This window comes from Nomascus leucogenys, chromosome 5, assembly GCF_006542625.1.
Source record: "Nomascus leucogenys isolate Asia chromosome 5, Asia_NLE_v1, whole genome shotgun sequence".
NCBI classification, from domain to species: Eukaryota; Metazoa; Chordata; class Mammalia; order Primates; family Hylobatidae; genus Nomascus; species Nomascus leucogenys.
In genome coordinates this window covers 28,896,724-28,914,426 of record NC_044385.1, presented here as the reverse complement: position 1 = coordinate 28,914,426, position 17,703 = coordinate 28,896,724, and the positions used below count along the sequence as shown (strand labels likewise).

The 17,703-nt window shown below is 40.1% G+C and overlaps 1 protein-coding gene across 2 annotated transcripts in view; it reads left to right on the top strand.

The window, feature by feature from the left end:
• The first annotated feature begins 2,555 nt into the window (after nt 1–2,555).
• The window catches only part of RRP15 (ribosomal RNA processing 15 homolog), a 51,073-nt gene continuing 35,925 nt past the window's right edge, over nt 2,556–17,703 (top strand). For both annotated transcript variants that reach the window (XM_012506460.2, XM_030812866.1), the window contains exon 1: nt 2,556–2,696. In XM_012506460.2, the coding sequence (XP_012361914.1) occupies nt 2,558–2,696 (139 nt within the window). In that variant the 5' untranslated portion in view covers nt 2,556–2,557. The remainder of the gene's footprint in view (nt 2,697–17,703) is intronic.

The following is a 17,703-nucleotide window of genomic DNA, read 5'->3' as shown; positions in this document are numbered from 1 at the left end:
AAGCTAACATAGGTATCTCCAACTTAACAGCAGTAATCGATTTCTGAAAATCAGACTTCTGGATAAAAACCTGGATCTTATTTTATATTATTTTAAAGGAAGAAAAATGTGAATGTGTAACAAATCAGCCATTCCTACCCTCCAGGCAATTTCTTCAATTGCAACTAAACACAAAAAAATTTCTATATATACATAAACTCACATTAACATGTTAAATGCACGAGACATCACTTCTTGATCACTAAATAACACTAACATTAATGCAGGAACTTTGTCTTTAATATGCAGGAACATGTTTTCCATTGAACCACTGCAATCATTTTTTTTTAACTTTGCTTCCTTCTCTACAACTTTCTCCAATGCATTCCCAACTTTATTTGGAACTCCCTGTTCCAATTTACATTTAGCCCTAGGCAAAAGCAAGTGTTAGCTATGAAAGACAGCAAAAAACAGGTTCCAGATCAGGACACAGTGGCAATGAAAGGATCACACTGAGCAGGATGGTGAGAGCTTCTGGGCATCAGCAGCATCCTAAAGTGCACCCCTTTTTATTTTTTCAAGAGTAAGGGTCTCACTCTGTCACCCAGGCTGGAATGCAGTAGTGCAGTCATGGCTCACTGCAGCCTTGAACTCTTGGACTAAAGTGATCCTCCCATCTCAGCCTTGGAGAAGCCAGGATTACAGGCTGAAGCCACCATACTTGCCATCTTGGCTCACTGCAACCTTTGCCCTTCCCCGCTCACCTCCCTGCCCCTCTGGGTTCAAGCGATTCTCACCTCAGCCTCCTGAGTAGCTGAGTAGCTGGGACTACAGGTGCGCACCACCATGGCTGGCGAATTTTTGTATTTTTAGTAGAGACGGGGTTTCACCATGTTGTCCAGTCTGGTCTCTTAACTCCTGGCCTCAGGTGATCCTCCCGCATCCGCCTCCCAACGTGCTGGAATTACAGGCGTGAGTCACCACGCCCGGTCAATAACTGCACTTTTTAAAGGTTTATACTGGAATCTCATCTCTTACCAACTGTATTCAAAATGTCTTTTTTTTTTCTGCACATTTTTTTGTTGGTGGTGGTGGTGGTGGTGAATTTTGTTTGTTTGTTTTTGAGACAGAGTTTCGCTCTGTCGCCCAGGCTGGAGTGCAGAGTAGCGATCTCGGCTCACTGCAACTTCCGCCTCCAAGGTTCAAGCGATTCTCCTGCTTCAGCCTCCCGCGTAACTGGGACTACAGGCACTCGCCACTGCGTCCGGCTAATTTGTGTATTTTTAGTAGAGATGGGGTTTCACCATGTTGGCCAGGCTGTTCTCAAACTCCTGGACTCAAGCGATCAGCTTATCTCAGCCTCCCAAAGTGCTGGGATTACAGGTGTGAGCCACCGCACCCGGCGAGACCCCCTCTCTCTCTTAAAAAACAAAAAAATTAAAAACCAAATTTAAAAATGTTGTATTGAGTTTTTAGGATGTGAATATATATTTATTTCCTACGTAAACATCTGCTGGAATATGTCAAGATGAGGATTCTTGGTTTTGTTTTTGAATTATGGGTATCAAAACCTATGAATCTCCTTAAGAGGGGAAAGGGAAAACGCTAAGTTTGGGGAAAGCCTTTAGAACAAGTCTAGCCAGTAAAGGTTTGCTGCATTATCCATCTGAGTCATTAACCTTGTCAACAGTTACATTCTGTCACTCATTCATTGATTCATTCATCCCTTCCAAAAATATTTTTGGAAAATTCACTTCAGGCCAATTTCTGTTGCTAACCTTGAGGGGACATGGTAAATGAAATACGTTCCCCTCCTGCAAGGAGCCAACATTTTAGGGGGGAAAATGAAGGCCGACTGTGGTAGGTGCTTCGATGGAACTAGGAGCTGAGAGCTGGTGACAGCGGCTAACTTCAGAGAAAAGCTGGCCCGGGTGGGAGGCAGGATCCTCGCGCGGATAGCGAGGTATTCGCACCCTCGGACTGCACCGCGCAGTCGGGCGCCAGAAACCCTCCAGGCCCCAGCCGGGTCCGAGGGAGCAGGGTGCGGCTGGATTCCATAACACCCGCCCCAGGGAAAGAAGGTGAATCTATTCGGTGTGCAAGAAAGGTCTCGCGTGTTATCTTGGGCGGGGGGATGATACGATCGTATTCTAATTATCGATCCCCAGTGGATCTGTCCCGCGTCCTAGCTGCTGCTGCGTTCAGTGGGCACGTAAGAGACACCTGAGGAGGACACTAAGCCAACATTAAGGCAGCAGACAAGGGAAGCCGCCGAGGCGAGGAAATCAAAGTGGACCGCGCGGGGCTGGGGCCGCACTGGGGCGGCGGACCAGGGCACAGGCGAGCTAGCGGAGGAGTCGGCTGAGGCCATTCAGCCGCTGATTTTCGTCCTGGAACCGACTTCGCGTAAACACACCGGGCTATTCAGAGCTCTCTCCAAGTCACATTCTGAGGCTCCGGCCCGGAACTCCGGGCTAGACGACCCCGCCCCGGAACCTTGTGCCACCGGCACTAAATGCAGAAGTTCCTCTGGTTGCCACCGGACGCAACTGTCAGGTGACGCTTCCGGCGCGGAAAAATGGCAGCAGCCGCTCCGGACTCACGTGTGAGTGAGGAAGAAAATCTGAAAAAGACCCCAAAGAAGAAGATAAAAATGGTAACCGGAGCCGTAGCGTCGGTGCTGGAAGACGAGGTCACAGACACTTCTGATAGCGAAGGTAGTGTGGTAGGGCTGAGCTTTAGTGTCTGGGAGGAAAGGCGGGGCTGAGTTCGTGTCAAGCAGCGCTTGCGACTTCATTTGCTGCCAGCCACCTGGGTTTTATCTTGGCACCACTTCAGAGGGGCGACTTTGGCTTAGTGAGGAGGCTTGGGGAAGTCGTGTTCAGAGAAGTAACGCTGTCAACTGTAATTTTGAGTTTCCACATTCTTTTACTAGGTATTTTCAGGGTCACCATTATTAATTATAATAAAATGGGTGAAACACCTGCAGCTACCGAGAAACTTACAGTAGCAAAGGGTGAAAGGAAGAGGGTACTTGAAAACAGGAGAAGAATGGGTCTCATAGGGTGTAAGAAGCAAAAGGTTAAAAGGTAAGAGGAAGAAGGGGGTGTACTTGACTTTTCTTGTGCGGTAGATGTGTGCGTGTTTTAGAGACTAAATAATAGTGAATGAAAGAAGAGGTTGGTGGTTAAGGTCGACTAAAAACTGGTAGCGTTTGATAACTATGTCTCTCCGATAATAAAAGGAAGGAAGGAGGTGTTTTTGAGGCTTTCCACCATGCTGTGTCTGTTGCTCCTCTTTACCATCATTCTTAGCACCAGCTTATTAGGTTACAAGGAATTGCAGGTAATCCTTGACTTCCTACTGCCCAGTTATTGCAACTTTTTACTAGCTGATACCCAAAAAACAGACAGAACTATTCTTTTATAACGTATTTCTAATTATGTCGGCTGTCCGTTTGAGATGATCCAGTGGCTTCTCATCTCAGTGTATAATATCCAAAATCCTTAGGCTGTATGATTTGGGCCAGGTTGTCTGTCATAGGCCAATCTGCCCCTCACAAACCATTAACTGTAATCGTGCCATACCGGTATGCTTGTGTTTAACACCTTAAACATGCTCCCACACCATGGTTTCTTCATTTGTTGCCTCCACTGCCTAGAATAGGTTTCAAATGCTTGGCATGTCCCTCCCTCACCAGCCTCTGATCCAATGCCTTACCAGAGAGACTTATCCCTGACTACCCTATGTAGCATACCACCACTACTCTTCTTCCTGCCTTCTTTTCTTCACTTCTTGACTTATTGCCCTGCTTTATTTTTTCTCAACCCTGCCCAAACCATTTGATGTATGTATTTGCTGCTTTCCCAATTGGAATATAAGTTCCATAAAAATAGAGCCTACTGTATCCCCAGTTCCTATTGCCTTGTGGGTCCTTCACAGATATTTAAGTAAATGAATGAATTAACCTGGATTTCCAGGACCAAGAAGAAAGTGTCATATGCTACTGCAATTCCTAGGTAATTAGAGTCTTCATCTCCTGCCACATTGTTAAGGAAAGCAAACTATTTGTTGAGCCAAAATTAGAACTTCTGGTTCTGATATTTTTTGAACTCATTAGACTAGTTCAAACAGTATTGTTCAAGAAGGGAAGAGTACTATATTTGGAACAAAATGTCAGTACTGCTTACAAATTGGGTTTTTCTTTTTCTTTTTGAGACAGGGTATGCTTTGCCACCCAGGCTAGAGTGCAGTGGCACAAACAGGGCTCACTGCAACCTTGACCTCCTCCCCCACTGCCCCCCAAAGCGATCCTCTTGCTTCACCTCCCCCAGGTAGCTAGGACTACAGGCGCATACCACTGTACCTGGCTAATTTTTTTTTTTTTTTTTTTTTTTATGTAGAGATGGGATTTTGCCATGTTGCCCAGACTTGTCTTGAACTCCTAGGTTCAAGTGATCCACTCTTCTCGGCCTCTCAAAGTGCTGAGATTACAGGTGTGAGCCAGCACACCTGGCCAAATTGGATTTTTCTATTCAAGTACTGGATAATTCCAAGTTGGAACTGTTCTGACTTTTCAGCGTATTATTATAAATGCTGATTAGGTTTTAAGGTTCTCTTGCTGTCATAGATCAGCCACATTATGGGTTAAAAAGGTTTTTGGCCAATATGGAAACCTAGTTTATCTAATTCAATTCAGTGAACACTTGTTGTCTTTCCTTAGGTTCCAGTCACCCTCTAGGTGTTGAGGATACAAAGGATGAATAAATTTCTGCATTAAAATTTCAGTTTTAGGAAAGATATTAAACATAGGACTGTAATATAGTGTATTAGTATAATTAAAAGGTAGTTTTCAAGATCATGGTTCAATTTTGGAAAGGTAAGGATGGAGACAGAGAAATTCATATCCTCTGGAACCCAGCCTAGGCGTTGCTTACTTATATCTTACATGTATTATTGATAATATACTATGTTATTATATTTTAACATATCTCTCCTTATAAAGTTCCCCAAATGTCAAAAGTATGTCTTATTTATTTTCACAGGGTCTTCTTTGCATATTTTAGTATTCAGTAAATTGTTTTGTTGAATAAACGTATAAGGTGGCATACTATCTAGGCTTTAGAAGGATGAATAGTTTTCCTGGCCTGGGAGTATAGAAGGCAGTTTTCTCAGACGTAAAAGCATATACAGTGGCATGCGGTCTCTTAAAATTCATGGCCTATTTCAGACAAAGTAATCTTGGTGTTATGGCTCTAGCTGTTCAGAGAAGTGACTAGAAGTAAAACTGGAAACAGTGGTTAAAAGTAGATTATAAAGGGCCTTGTGTATTTGTAGGCAGCAGGGAGCTGTTGAGAACTTTTAAGCAAGATGGTGACAGTTGTTTATAAATATTACTGCCAGATGTATGGTAACTGCCAAAGAGTGCCAGGACAGTTTGTAGGCAATTGCAAAACTCTGTGTTAGGATCTGTACTAGGACACAGCAGTGAAGACAGAGCAGGACCCCACTTGAAATATTTTTCAGAAAGAAATTATTCAATTTTCCAAACAGGCAACTTTCATGTAAGCTTGTAGCACCATAGGTTTTGGGCATACTACACTGTTGGGGAATTGGATAATAACAATAGTTATACTTTTGGAACTTTCCTATGTGCCTGGTTCTGTTCTGAGTTCTTTATATATATCAGCTCAGAGAATTCTGACAACTCTATGAGATAGATGCTACTATTATCCTTATGTTACATTTAAAAAACTGAGGCACAGAGGCTTATAACTTGCTCACTTCTGTGCATAAGCAGATAAGCAAGTTGGTAAATGATACAACAATTATTGAAGTTTGATTGTAGAGCTTATGCTCTTGACCACTACCTTCGTATGTTTGAGGAATCAGGAGGACATAGATAATTAAAAAAATTATCTGGAAAGTGAAAGTGTGGGGCCTTTGAATCTAAAGAAAGAAAGGATTGGGAGCAAGGAGACTTTGGTATGGAGACAAACTTTTCTCCCTCCCACTCAAGATTTCATCACCAAGGGACATTTTTGTGTTCAGATTTTTATAACACTTCCAGTGTTTACAACCAGAGTATTCTTTCCTTCCTTCCTTTCTCCTAAAATCCGTATGTTATTTCTGGAAACAAATTCCCGTGTTCACTCAATTGTGTAAGAGGCACCTGTGATGGTACTACCTTTCAGAGTGACTTTGTGCTAGTTATTTATTATTATCTGCCTCAATTTCCTCATCTACAAAATGACGATAATAATAATGTCTACTTTAGGACTGTTGTAACAATTAAATGAGTTTACATATGGTAAGCATTTAATATTTGGCACATGGTACCCACTCATAAATATTAGTGATCATGATGTCTCTTTTGACCTAAAAAAACTGCTAGTCCCATCTCTTTTTGCCAAATAAGTTTTCCCACCTTTGGTAACGTGGTATTTGTAAGCTGGAACTCTCCCCAGAAAAGAGGTTTGAATTATTCTAGTAACCCTGTAAGGTAGCTGATGGCATTTCTATTTTACAGATAGGAAAAGAAGCTTGGAAATAGTGCTTCCAATATATCATATTGCTTCCTAGTAGAAAACTGTTACCTCCATAGGTGCAAGATGTTATCTGTTATTCCACTCGTTTTACTCCATAATCTAACCATTAGATCATATATTTTTGGTAAAATTCAAGATCAGTGATAATGATGTTGATAACAATTGATTATGTCTGCTTGGTTGTGCCATAGACACATTTTCTTTGCCAAAGCTGCTTTTGTCTCTAAGAAAGACATTGCCATCTACTCCCATCCAAGCTGGAAACACAAGGGTCATCCTTTACTCTTCCTGTTGCTTCCATATCTATTTGGTTTAATTAATCCATTTATCCTGTTGCCACTACTTTAGTTCTTGCCCACATCTCTCTCTCTCTTTCTCTCTCTCTCTCTCTCTCTCTCTTTTGAGATGGAGTTTTGCTCTTGTTGCCCAGGCTGGAGTGCAATGGCATGATCTCAGGTCGCCCCAACCTCCACCTCCTGGGTTCAAGCGATTCTTCTGCCTCAGCCTCCCAAGTAGCTGGGATTACAGGCATGCACCACCACACCCAGCTAATTTTGTATTTTTAGTAGAGACAGAGTTTCTCCATGTTGGTCAGCTGGTCTTGAACTCCTGAACTCAGGTGATCCGCCTACCTTGGCCTCCCAAAGTGCTGGGATTACAGGCATGAGCCACTGTGTCCAGCCTTGCCTGCATCTCTTTTGTTTACGTTAGTTCATAGGGTACCTATCTGTTGGGCCTGTCATTGCAGCCTTACTCCTGTCAGTCTTCTAGGCAATTGCTTCTTAAACCATCAACGTTGAAGAACCATTCTGATTTTTGTTTTTTAATCTCCAATCTGTCATAGACAGGTGTTTTTAAAAAAAAAATCAATGAAAAAGAATAACTGGAAACATGACCACATTGTTGGACATCATGGTAATATCAAGTTACTATAAAAGTTTATAAAAACTTACTCTCAATTTATGAATTCGCAGTTGATTCTAGTTACAGCAATGTTCAGTAAAGTTGCAGGAAACCCTGAATCCCTGAATTAGTGAACCATTGCTTCTAGAGGAAATACAGTTTTAGGCCTCTGTGAGCCTCTGGTCAGAATATTTTTGTCATTTTATCAATACATAACCTTGTCTTATGTGGATTTTTTGGGGTTTTTTTATTTGTTTGTTTGTTTTTGTTTTTGTTTTTTCTGAAAGAACATCTGGCTCTATTACCCAGGCTGCTGGAGTGCAGTGGTGCAATCTTGGCTCACTGCAACCTCTACTTCTTAGGCTCAAGCCATCCTCTCAGCTCAGCCTCTGGATTAGCTGGGACTATAGGTGTGCACTACCCACACCTGGCTAATTTTTGTATTTTTGGAAGAGATAAGGTTTTGCCATGTTGCTCAGGCTGGTCTTGAACTCATGAGCTCAATTGATCTGCCTGCCTTGGGCTCCCAAAGTGCTGGGATTACAGGCATGAGCCACTACACCCAGCCTTATGTGTGTTTTTGTTTGAAGACAAAGAAGAGCTCCACTCTCCACTTGAAATGTTTTTCAGAAAGAAAGTGTTTGATTTTCCTTGGCCACATGCGGGGGCACACATCTGTAATCTCAGCACTTTGGAGGCTGAGGTGGGAAGATTGCTTGAGCCCAGGAGTCTGAGACCAGCCTAGGCAACATAGTGAGACCCCGCCGCTACAAAAAAAATGGAAAAAACTAGCTGGGTATGGTGGTGTGTACCTGTAATCCCAGCTACTTGGGAGGCTGAGGTGGGAGGGTTGCTTGAGCCTGGGAGTTTGAGACTGCAGTGAGCTGTGACTGTGCCACTGTACTCCAGCCTGGGTGACACAGCATGACCCTGTCCCCAAAAATAAAAATTTTAGACTGGGCATGGTCGCTCACACCTGTAATCCCAGCACTTTGGGAGGCCAAGGTGGGCAGATCAGTTAAAGTCAGGAATTTGAGACCAGCCTGGCTAACATGGCAAAACCCATCTCTACCAAAAAAAAAATATACAAAAAATTAGCCCAGCGTGGTGGTGCATGCCTGTAGTACCAGCTACTTGTGAGGTTAAGGCATGAGAATCCTTTGAACCTGGGAGGCAGAGGTTGCAGTGGGCTGAGATTGTGCCACTGCACTCCAGCCTGGCTGACAGAGTGAGACTCTGTCTCAAAAATGAATAAATAAATTTTAAAAACAAAACTCTGAGATTAAAGAAAAAGGAAAAAAAAAAAGAGAGAAATCATTGAATTTTCCTTTTTTTTTGAGATGGAGTCTCGTTTTGTTGCCAGGCTGGAGTACAGTGGTGCGATCTCGGTTCACCACAACCTCTGCCTCCCAGGTTCAAGCAATTCTTCTGCCTCAGCCTTCCGAGTAGCTGGGACTACAGGCACGTGCCACCAAGCCCAGCTGATTTTTGTATTTTTAGTAGAGTTGGCCAGGATAGTCTCGATCTCTTGACGTCATGATCCGCCCACCTTGGCCTCCCAAAGTGTTGGGATTACAGGCATGAGCCACCGTGCCCGGCCCCCCACTCCCCACCCCCTTTTTTTTTAAGACAAAGTCTTGGTCTGTTGCCTAGGCTGGAGTGCAGTGGCATAATCAGGGTTCACTGCAGTCTTGACCTCCTGCGCTCAAGCAGTCCTCCCACTTCAGCCTCCTAAGTAGCTAGGACCACAAGTACGTGCCATCATGTCCAGCTAATTTTTCATTTTTTGTAAAGATGGGTCTCACTCTGTTGCCCAGGCTGTTCCCAAACTCCTGGGCTCAAGTGACCCTCCTGCCTCGGCCTCCGGAAGTGTTGGGATTACAGGCATAAGCCACTGCACCTAGCCTTCAATTTTTCAAACAATGAACTTTAATGCAAACTCATAGCACCATACATTTTGGGCATACTATACTGTTAGGGGAAGTGGATAATAATAGTTATATTTAATATACTTTGTTGATTCATTAACGTTTGAACTCATGGCCAATAACGTGCCTGAACAAAGCTTATTCAACACATATTTTCTCTGAAAGGCACATTGCATCCTTGTGTTTAGGGACACTGCACAACACGTCAGCATTATGCTTGGGGGCCATTTTAAACATTTCTGTAGCCAAGAAAAAGCACAGAAATGGAAAAAATGTGGCACTAAATAGTCTGTAGGAAGAACACCAGTTTACAATGAGAAAGTTGAAACAAGGCAGAGTGTCTCCTTCAGCCTCAGCTAGGAGTGTGCATGTAGGGAGACTCCAACCCTTCACTGCTCTAAGCATGTCAGTGAAGGACTGTAAAAAAAGTGCCATGAGTATTGATTTGGGGTTACAAATACATTTTACTGAGTTGGTGAATTCTCAAATACAGAATCCACAAATAACAGTGATTGGCTGAATCTCCTTGTGAACTGGCAACAGTCTGCGTACCCAACCTGTGTGATCTGACCACTGCTTGCCTCTCAGGCTCACATCTTGTCATTCCCTAGATGACTAGGGTCATAGCATTCTGAACTAGTTTCTGGAATACAGTCTGCTCTCTGTCTTTCTAGTTGTGCTTATGGTACTCTATTGGCATACTCTTTTTGTTCTTTACTTTGTCTTAACCAGCTTTTCTCTATCGTTTAGGTTTCAACTTAAATGTCTCCACCACTTTGTCTTTTACAACTTATCCTATCTCTGCAACATAGATAAATAATAAAGGGTCATATATTTTACTTATTATTTTAAAACTATTTTTTCTTATTTTTTTTTAGAGACAGGGTCTTGGTATGTTGCCCATGCTGGTGTGCAGTGTGGCATGATCATAGCTCACTGTAACCTCCAATTCCCATGCTCAAGCAATCCTCCTGCCTCAGCCTTCTAATAATTGGGACCATAGGTGCACACCACCATGCCTGGTCAAAGAGTCCTTTATTTAATAAAGTTAGTAATATAGGTCTGTTGGTTAAAGATGGGACAATTCTTCTTTGGCTTAACTCAGAATTTGCTATTTAATATAAGAAATTGCTCTTTTCCTCTCATGAAATTAAGTATTTCTGTAAAGGTGACCCATGGAGATGGATTTTCTAGTCAGGTAGTTGTATACATGTGGTCTTGGTTAAACTATTAAGTTATCAAAAACTTTTAGATGGTAGTACTGAGAAACTATAAAGGCAGAGGCTTCATGCCTATGAGGAATCAGTGTGTAAATTATAGATATATTTAAAGAGTACTGGCTTGTTTTATCAGGAAACTGAATCAGACACTTATCTTTGAATTTTAACTGGATTATAAAAATTGATAGGGAAGTGCCCTATATTGACATTTGAAAAACTTCCTTTAGTAAGACGCTACTTGAGTTTCATAGAAAACACAGATACAACCCATATGTTGTTTGAATTTTATTTTTCTGGCTTTAATTTCTTTTCACATATTGTATAAGAAAGGTAGAAGAGTGTGCTTTCATGAGAACAAAACTCAAAACTCAAGTGTTGTTTGTTAGACTGCAGAAGTTTCCTCAGTTCCTTGGAGACAGAGACCTTGTCACTGTGATGACAGCTATATCTCAATTTGGCATAGAGCCTGATTCATGGTGTAGTACTTGATATCCATTTATTCATTGAATAAATTGGAAATTTCTCTTAACATGATTTTTTTAGTACTCTTTTCTCATATACTAGATTATCATGGAGGTAAAATTAGCAGTTATATATATCAACTTGAATAATAGCAAAATGACTAAGATTGAATTTTTGGTGAATTGCAGTACTGTCAGTAAGATTTGAAATTTGATCATAGTAAAATTGAAGGGGATCATGAATTAGAGATATACAGCAGGTGAATGTGGAAAAAACACCACTCAGTGTGCTTTTCTCTATTTTCTCACTCAACCACTCCACAGCAACAATCATCACAGAAGACTTCTGTGATTAAATGTGTATGGATTCCTTCCCACACCCTAAGCAGGTAATCAATTCTGCAGTGGATACCACCTGTTTGCTCTCCAATTCATTTCAACATTATCTACCTTCAGGTAGTGTCAGACCCCATAGACTGAGGGCTCGGCTTCAGAAGACTGCCCAAACCCTTCAGATACCAGTCCTAAATCCAGACCTCTGGAACTTCTGACCAACTGACTTAAAATTGGGGTTCCCATAATCTTCCCTTTGGGTTTGATTAATTTTCTAGAGCAACTCACAGAACTCAGGGAAACACTTAAGTTTATGGGTTTATTATAAAGCATATTACAAAGGATACAGATGAACAGATGCATAAGGTGAAGTATAGGGTGAAGGGGTGTGGAGCTTCCATGCCCTCTCTGGGTGTGCCGTCCTGCAGGAACCTCCAGGAGTTCAGCTATCCAGAAGCTCTCTGAACCCTGGTTTTTTTTAATGTTTTATGGAGACTTCATTACATAAGCATGGTTCATTAAATCATTGAGGTGATCCATTTAACTTTCAGCTTCCCTCCCTTCCCAGAGGTTGGGGAATGGAGCTGAAAGTCCCAAACCTCTAATCCTGTCGTGGTGCATCTGGTGACCAGCCCTGATCCTGAAGCTGCTTTGGGGCTACCAGCCCTCAATCATTAGCATACAAGAAGATACTCCTTTGGAGATTCCAAGGATTTTAGGAGTTGACCAAATAGATATTTCACAGTATTACAGAAGGTAAAGTGCTACAGTCTGCATTTTAAGTAATATATAAATGACAAATGTTATAGAGGGGAGGGTGATGGCCCTACCTGAGTTATTCATGAGCTACTCAGATTTATTGACTTGATACCTTGTTGGAAATTTAGATACAATATATACTCGGTTCTTAAGCTTGTAGTCTTAAAACAAAAAAAACCCCAAAACAGAAAAACAGTCTCCCTAGTCAGTAAATCACCTCAGGTGAAAAAATGAGAACAGTGGTTGATGATATCAAGTATGATAAAGGGTAAGATGATAGCCCCTACCTCTGACTTATCCTTGAGCTACTCAGTTTTATGGAAGTTAAGATGCAACTGTAACTAGATTCTTAAGCTTGTAGTCTTGGGACAGGGTGCGGGGGAAGCTTCTGTTGTCTGTAAATCAACCCAGGTTAAAAAAAAGAAGCCTCGATTGTTACTCAGGGCTGTGATCTGATTGACTCCTCCCTCATGGAATGTGCCCATATGACTAAAATAATGAGGATCATTTCAGGTTTCCCAGGCAGCTAAAAAGCCTGAATTGTTCTTGTTACGTATGTGAAAAATGGCCATCTACTTACAACAAAAGACTTGATAACAATTCAGTTTAGAAGGTCCTAGGAGATATCCCTTCATTTTTGATAAACTACAATGCTGTATTTAAGATATAATAACCTAGCAGATAAATGTGCTTTTCATCAAACTGTAGCTTATAGCCTCCTTTATCATTTAAGTTACTTAAAATAGCAAAGGAACATGCCTAAGAAATGAAGTATATCATAGTCCTACTTGAGCGGTTTAGCAATTTATAAGACAGGCTCAGGAAACAGACTACTTCCAGAGTCTATCTGTTTTGGCTTGCCCAATAGCACATGTAATCACATCTGACAATGTTTTCCCATGGTAGCACTATCATTTTATTTTTGGTTATTTTTATGGAAACCTGGGATGACTTCATTTTTTTCAAAGGTAACTTTTTTTTTGAAGTTTTAAAGCATCAATTTTGAATATTCTAAGTTTAGTAATTGGCAGGAAAGACCATGTGGCGTGAGCAGAACAGATGATTTACAGCTGAATGGGGAGCAGTAGTTTTAGAGAGCCTTGAATAACTAGGGGGATATGTATACTTAGGTAAAATCAGAATGAGGATGGGGAGTAGACTGTTCAGCTTAACTGAGGCTTAGATAGAAATTTTTTAAATTCAAGCTTTATTAAACTATGTTTTAAAATATTTAATGAGTAGCTACATTAGTTCAGTACACATTAGTCCAAATTGAATCTCTGATACAAAACTTTGTAGTGTCTCACAAGTTGACAGCCCCATTAGCTTTGCCTTTTTGACTTTGAGCATGTTTTTAACTTTTCTAAGCTTCAGAATCATCACCTGTGTAAATACAATAATAAAAGCAACTCATAGAAATGTTGTGAAATGAGCTGGGTGTGGTGGCTTACTCCTGAATCCCAGCACTTTGGAAGGCTGAGGTGGGATGATCATTTGAGCCCAGGAGTTCAAGACCAGCCTGGACAACATAGCGAGACTTCATCTCTACAAAAAATCAGCTGAGCGTGGTGGTATGTGCCTATAGTCCCAGCTACTTGGGAGGCTGAAAGGAGAGGATTGCATGAGCCTGGGAGATAGGCTGCAGTGAGCTAAGATTGTGCCACTATACTCCAGCCTGGGTGCCAGAGTAAGACCTTGTCTCAAAAAAAAAAAAAAAAAGAAAAGAAGTGTTGTGAAATGATAATACATAAAAAGTGCTTTATAAATAGTGCCTAGATCTAACTACATGTTAGCTAGTTAGTATTATCATTATTTTACTGTACTTTGGAAAGGCTGTAGCACAGACATTGGCCACTCATGAAATAACTAAAAGGTGGCCTGCATGTGATGATTCCCTGGCATACGAGTTATAAACTATAACAAGACTTAGGCAGCACTTTTATAATTGAAGTCACATTTATTTTCCCTCTATTTCTTGACATCAATTTTTAAGCTCTCTTCTCTGTTCCCCAGGTTCTCAGGATCTCTGTCTGTCCTCTGATTACTGATTATCATTTATTTAGTGCCTACTGTTGTGCCAGGTCTGTGCTAAGCGCTTTTCATGTGTTATCATATTTAATCATCATAGCAACCCAGTGAAGTAGTTACTGTTTTTATCCCTGTTTTACTGATAAAGAAACTGAGACACAGAAGGGTTAGGTAACTTGCCCAAAACTATGCTATTAGAAAGTACTGGAATAGGAATATAACACCCCAAGTCTAATTCAGTAATCTGAGCTCTTAACCCCTATGCTATAACTCTCTAGTCATCTAAAGCTTCTCATTTAACACCTCACATGAAATCAAGATTCCCAGTACCAGAGGCATTCCTGCCTTGTTTCTTTCTCCTTCTCTACCACAGCCACATAAAAATTCTCATTGTGTATGTCTGTGAGTGTATGTCTGCATGTGTGTGTGGTGTGTAATCAGCATTTAAGTGGTGCTTACTAAGGGGTAGGCACTCAAAGAACTTTATATATTTTAATTATGAAAACCCAATGAAGTACCATTTTATTCCTATTTTTACAGATGAAGAAACTAAGGCAGAAGACTTAATGTCAGAAAAGCCACTTAGATTAGTGTCTGGAGTTGAAATTGAATCCTGGTAGCCTTACTTCATTGTCCCCTACTAACTGTCCTCAATCATGCTTTTACCGGGAGTTCTGTTTGACTTAGGGCAAATTTTAAAGGTGTGAAGGAAGTTAAAGGTTAACCAATAGGCTTACCACTTTCAGGTGGTATTTACATTTTAAAAGAAAAACTATAATAGAGAATGCTTTTAAAAGTAAGGACTTAAGATAAGTGCTAAGAGAAAAAATTCCAGCTATTTGGCCTTTTATTGGAAGCACACACCCGGAGTATGAACTTTTAAACTACTTGGTTTTAATCTTGGAATTGATGTGTATTGCATTTCTTAGATCATAAATCACGTTTTTATGAAATCTCAATCTTACTTTCTTTATGCCCAATGTTTACCATCCAATTCTCAAATCTTTTGTTTCAGCCAGTCTCAACTTGGTGTCATTTTATAAATATTTCATCATCTTTAACATTCCCATCCCTTTGGACATGCTGATTTCTTCCGCCTGGAGTGCTAATAATAATATGATTACAATAGTAATTTTGATTTTCATACAGAGCACTGACTCAAATCTAGGATGTGTTTGGTTCTAGGTTCAGTGATCTTGCCATCTGAGCAAATGGCTTGGGTTATGGAATCTTACTTCCTTGGCTTCCTCTTTTCTTTTGTCATTCAAATTCTTGCATTAAGAAACAATTTGAATATCATCTTTGTAAAACTTTCTCTAAGCCATCCCAGATATCCCTGGTCACCCTTTCCTCGCTGTTTCTCTTTAAGAACACCTAGAAGTTCTACTGCAATTTGGCTATGTAATTTATCCACCCTACTAAACTCCTGAGTTCTTCAAGGAGAGAAACCTAGATTTAGATTTTTCCTTTGTCCTTTCTTGGCCATCACTCATAAGTGCTCATTGAATGTTGAGGGACTGTGAGCATTCTTAAAACTTTATCCCAGGCCAAGGAAAATGGTTCACTTTCCTGCCAGCAGCTAACCATTCGTATCTGGGGTCAGGGAATAGATGGCAAGTTTGAAAGGGAGCTGGAGGTTTGGGGGAAAAGGCAGCAGGAGATAAGAAATGCCTTATGACTACCTCAGTACATCAGAGGTTTAGCCCTGCTCTGTTCAATATGGTAGCCTCTAGCCACATGTGATTTAAATTTAAGGTAATTAAAGAAAATAAAAATTCAGTTCTTCAGTTGTGCTAGCCACATTCGAAGTGCTAAATAGGCTCTTGTGGCTAGTGGCTACTGAGCAGCTTTAATAGAGAACACTGCCATGATTAGAACTTTTAGTCATTACTTCAATAAGCATCCTTTGTAGTCCTTTAAGTTCCAGATTTTTATAGTAGAATGCAAAATTAATGTTTAAGGCAACACACAGGACTTCAAAGGCATTTTTTACTTGTCTGGTGATTTCCATCTATGCCCTTAGACACCTGGATATATCTGCTTCTGCTGTTACAGATCAGTGAGTGGAAAATTTTTAAAAAACCTCATTTGATTAGGATATAATAATATTTTGAGCCAGTTCTATTTTCTGATTTGCATAGTGATAATCTTTGATATCCTAGAAGTAAATCCTGTTTTTTTAGTATCCTGGGAGACTTCATTACTTTGGCATTTTTAATTTGTTTACATTAAATGTCTTCATTTTCATTGTCAGTGAATGCCTGATTAAAAACTTCTGAGATAGAGCTTCTTTAAGAAAATAATAAAATAAAAACCATGACTTAAGGGAGTTCTTCTGGATTTTTTTTTAATTGGTGGGGTGAGTGCAGGTTGTATAAAATGGTGCTATAAACTTTTCATGGATTTATTGTGTGTTCATATTATGCACGTTGTGGTAGTCAAGCGGAGTAAGAAATGCACCAAAGAAAAATAGCCATGGTTTTGAAGTGGAGAACTGGAGTGGGTTACACCATCAGAAAATGTTTTGGCTTGCTTTGGCTGCCTTTACAGTACCATTGAAAAACATGAAATCTGCAGCAATTTGTGTGTGAACACATCAGGACAAAACACTAGATGTCAGTGTTGCAGTTTTGACATGTTACCAGGAGCTAGTCAAGATTTTTCTGCTTTTAATCGCCAAGATATTTTTTTATTGACCCAAACTTTTAAGCCATCTTGCCTCCTTACATTTAGTTAAATACTTACTACAGGAAGGACTTTTTCTAAGAATTGTTTATTTTGTTATTAGTGTCTGTGTAATGCTACTAACTCTGAAAAGTAAAACATATGCAATATTAAAATAATACAGCTTTCAGCTAACTATATTCTTCAAACTTTGTTTTCCAGTGTACTTTCCTGGGTACACTGGTCCTAGGAGATGCCTCCTGGGGAAACATTTTGTGGCCCTGGAATAAAATAATTCAGTCTTTTATTGAATTGGTTAATAGTGCTGCCAGCTTTTAATTTAGATACCTTTTTTTTAGTGTTATGGGCAATACTAAGATTCTTATATATTAACTATATTTGTATGTTAAAGCCTAGAGACACAAATGTGTTCAGATTTCTTAAACTGACCCAGCGTATAAGATACAGAAAAAGCTTCAAATTAAGTGTTTTCATTAATTTTTTTCTCTTAAGAAATATGCAGCTCTATTAGCATGATAGAATTGCAAGTGATTTCTTGTCTTTATAACGTTTTCTTTTATACTGTTGGCACTTCATGTTTTAAGATCATGCTTTTAAAAAATGTGAAAGTTATTGTTCTTTGTTATGTAATATTCAATTGTTTGAAGATACTTTATTTTTACTTATGCTCGAGGTTCATTTTTATGTAGGCATGTTTTTATTTCCTACTTTCTAATTTGTTATTAATTTTTACTTGAAATGTATTAATGTTTTGCATCATTTTTGTTTCATGAATTTTCAGCACTGAAAAAATATAGGTATTATGCAAAAATAATGCCCAAATTGCAAGTATTGTAATCACTTGCTAAAAGTCAGATCT